Below are 4069 nucleotides of genomic sequence, written 5' to 3' on the forward strand. Positions count from 1 at the left end.
GGGTGTTCGAGGGAAGAAATCGATTGTTCCCACAACGTCAACCTTGTCTGCCCTAGACCATGATGTCAACAGCAAAGGATCCCTCACGCCTTCAGTTTGTCTGGACGTCGACATACCAGAGGAGTGTGCCGGCTCATTTTATAGAGGTCAGGTGTACGTGACTCTGAAGGATTCTGTTTTCCAGCCCTCCTCCCCATTTCGTCATGCTGCTGAACTTTGCCAGATGCTGAAACATGAACATGATTATGTGAAGCCTCTGCTCCTGCTGTATGCTGATGGGGGACCCGATCACAGGGTGACATACAATGCTGTCAAGTTGTCACTCATCGTTCTCTTTAAGAACTTGGATCTGGATATGTTGATAGCTTCTAGAACCGCACCTGGCCATTCATGGGCAAACCCAGCAGAACGCATCATGAGTTTGCTGAATTTGGCGTATCAAAATGTAGCGTTGTACCGCCAGGAGATGTCAAGCCTCCTTGAGCAAATTGTGAAAGGCTGTAATGGCATGACCGACATCCGCCGAAAAGCAGAACGTGAGCCAACTCTAAAGGAGGCATGGATAAATTCCTTAAGCCCACTGATCAACCTGCTGAATGACAGGACAGAGAGAGTGCAGCTTAAAGGAAAATCATTCAAATCTATGCTGGCACCCGTCACTGCAGAAGATGTGTTGGAGTTTGAGCGTCAAGTCAAACAACTAGTGGATCCCGAAATTGCCATTGGGAAGTACACAAAGAATGACATGAAGAAAGTAGACGGCTACCATCACTTCATGGCTGCACACTGCGTTGAGGGGACATATTCCTTACAGGTATATATATTCTGATAGTATGTACATGTACTACTAGTATCAAAGTGTGAATTAATTCATATACGTTTTGCAGATGTTGTATATTACACACTTCTGACAGCTTCAATCTTGACACTGGTAAATGTTTAATGTTTTTGTTTTGTTTGCATCTTGGTACACATTGTTTTCTTTTGTCACTGATTCTTACAACCGCTTTTCCCTCAATGTTCTTCTGATTACTGCCTATGGTTTGTTCGTTTGGTGGTGGACTCGTCTTTTGACTTCTCTGCCTTCCACCTTATTTAGCAACTTCCCGAGGTGCAGAACCAAAGTCCATCTATGTGCATTTAATACCTATGCATCTGTGCTGTGATTGTCCTGTCTTGTTTGTGTTTCAGTTTCAATGGGGTGTAGTTTTTTAATTTATAATTTTCTTTCGGTCATTTTTCATCTTGTGACGGACAAGTACATATAAAAATGATATTTCAGATTAGGAAATGTGGGAACGCCAACTGCTGTCGTCCAGTCCGGAGCCCTGATGGAGTTATTCCACCAGTCTTTCCAAACCCCATGATGAAGCCAGATGACAGAGCACACTATCAGACGTTCGAATCACTGTTGGGCCAACAAACAGATGAATCCCACATGCCTTCCAGCACCAACACTCCTACAGCTAAAGTAGCTGAGGAACAACAGGTACATTTTAATACATTAATTTCATAGTCTCCACGAAACATGTCAAACCTACCAGACATGTCTGGTAAAAATCTGTCCGGTCTGGTAAAATGTTGTTTTATGTTATGCTAAATAGATTTATAAGCCGGTAGGTTCAGTAAAGCAAAACCGAGTTTCGCGGAGACTGTTCATAAATATACAAATTTCTGTAACTAGTGTAAGGCTAAATATGCATTAAAAGGTTCTAAAATCATGGCCTAAATCAAAAGCAATTTTTGCATGATATATCTAAAAATGACACCAAGCTTGCTCCCATTCAATGTTTTAATGGGGACAGAAACATCAAATGTTGTAGACAGACGATTTAATATTTTTGATTTTATCTGTGTGTTATAGGGATGTCCGAATAGTTTTCTGACTGCCCAGCATGCAAGGGATGCCGTGAGGTGTTTTCAGTGTGAAAAGCCGAGATGTCTGTATTCGAAGAAGGCTTTGGCTTCCAGGGAGGACCGTGCATTGAAGCGCTTACTGGAGAAACGCCAATATTCATGTGGCTCCATTATCACCGCTGATGGTAAACTTCTCCAATTGAGTCTAGTATTAACTATAAAATGTGTATATATATTGTTGTGTTTCTGACAAAGAGTCAATAAATAAATCGTTTATTGTACAACAATAGTATCGTTTATTGTACAGCAATGGTATGGTACGACGATAAGAGTTGCATAATCGCACACTATCTGTGATCAGTCTTTATAAGTTTAGAAAACGGTTCTTCGAAAGAATCCTCGTTGTTATTACTGGAGGCATCCATCTTCGCACCGCCCGTCCTCGTTGTTGGTCGACAGGATTCTAAACTTATAAACTTATAAACTTATCGTTTTCTAAACTTATAAAGACTGATCACAGATAGTGTGCGATTATGCAACTCTTATCGTCGTACCATACCATTGCTGTACAATAAACGATACTAGTGCTGTACAATAAACGATACTATTGTTGTACAATAAACGATTTATTTATTGACTCTTTGTCAGAAACACAACAGAGTTAATTGGCGCAGTCGACTCGTATATTTGTTTAACTTTGAAACTATAGTATAGACCCCTTGCACCCTTTGCATCTACCAGATTAGCACTAAATAAACAAGTCTTGAAACACCACTATGTCTATGCTACTAATCACGTAACCCGACCAGGCTGTGTGACTAACGTCAATACACGGGTATTCTAACCGGTAATCACCGGTATTCTAACCCTAGCAATACCGTTTCTTGGAGCTACTAATCACAATGAAAACTAGTCCCAAGAAACTTTCTTATAGATGCTAGAAACAACACTGTTATAAACAAGTCCGTGAAACATACACTACAATGCAATACAATTCATTTTAATCTAAACTACAGCAATATCACAATGTTTATTTACATCACATATTTTCGAGTTACGGGCACGGTTTGGTAACTTTGCGTTTAATGAGAGCCATTGTTTTTCTACAATCTGGACAAAACCATTTGCCCTTTGGTGCCGAAGTAATCTGTAAACACGTGTAGTGAAACCAGTTAAGTTTACAGTTTTGATTGTCATTATTATTATTCATTATAGAATCATTAGAGACGATGCATACCATGATAAGTTGTTTTAACGAAGTCCTCATCGTTGAAATGATCGACACACACCACACTTGATGCTGTCGGCCTCCACAGCCGATTTCGATTCTCAACATCAACTCGCTTGATTGCAACTATCCATCGCCGTCTAATACTATCAGCCCTCGTTGTGCTTGGAAACTGAAAACCCCCACGATTTACACATTGGGGCACACAGCACTGTGTTTTCGGCATTTTTTCGCAAATAAATTGAAACTATCTGTCAAGTGTCATTGACTGAGTGTTCATTGCGGTCACTGACACTTGTTTTTGTTGGACCGGACCGCCAGTGCCGCCGCCCTAGCGATTGCGGCGGAACTATTTTTATACGAGCCGCTCATAGCAACTAGATATATCTAGTTGCTATTGCTAAGTACATACTACTCTTGTTGGGTTCCATTATTGTATCTAGGTTGTAATACAATCCAATGCAATCTAATAAAAATTGTGATCAATACTAAATAAAATATATTGAAAAAAAAATTAAATATTGAATAAAATGCCATCAATTTGCTGTCCCCGCCAATCACGGAATTTGATCCAGTGCCAGCAATAAATTTATGGAACGAGCAGGGTGTCAGGTATAGGTCAAGGAGGCCGACCTAAAAATAAAGATACAATGCTGGAAAACGCATTGGAAATGGTTGAGAATAATGGCGCTGATGATAGAACAGGGGCTAAAACAGACACAATGATGATGACGGCGGATGATGATGAAACAGGAAGTGACAATGGGGACTTGATGGACTCTGACATTGACATGAAAAATTGTTTTCAAACAATTGATTGAGTAACTACTCTAATTAATGGTGTAATAAAAACAAATGTGGAAATTGTTGAAGTACTTCTTTTTTACTTCTTGTCACTAAAAGCAAGGTATAGTACAGAGTCCAGGCCCCCTACGTTGCGCAAACCGGGCGCGCCCACCCCGTTTGGGGAAACTCCCCCCCCCC

General features: G+C 40.5%; 1 protein-coding gene across 1 annotated transcript; it reads left to right on the plus strand.

Moving 5' to 3' along the window:
* The first annotated feature begins 546 nt into the window (after positions 1-546).
* Positions 547-2284, plus strand: LOC106805000. The gene is made up of 2 exons (XM_014806451.1): positions 547-814; positions 1283-2284. The coding sequence occupies exons 1-2, from the start codon at positions 644-646 to the stop codon at positions 1514-1516; spliced, it is 405 nt and encodes a 134-aa protein (XP_014661937.1). The 5' UTR covers positions 547-643; the 3' UTR covers positions 1517-2284.
* Positions 2285-4069: the final 1785 nt, after the last annotated feature.

The sequence above is a fragment of the Priapulus caudatus genome, unplaced genomic scaffold (assembly GCF_000485595.1).
Source record: "Priapulus caudatus unplaced genomic scaffold, Priapulus_caudatus-5.0.1 Scaffold96, whole genome shotgun sequence".
In the NCBI taxonomy this organism is placed as follows: Eukaryota; Metazoa; Priapulida; class Priapulimorpha; order Priapulimorphida; family Priapulidae; genus Priapulus; species Priapulus caudatus.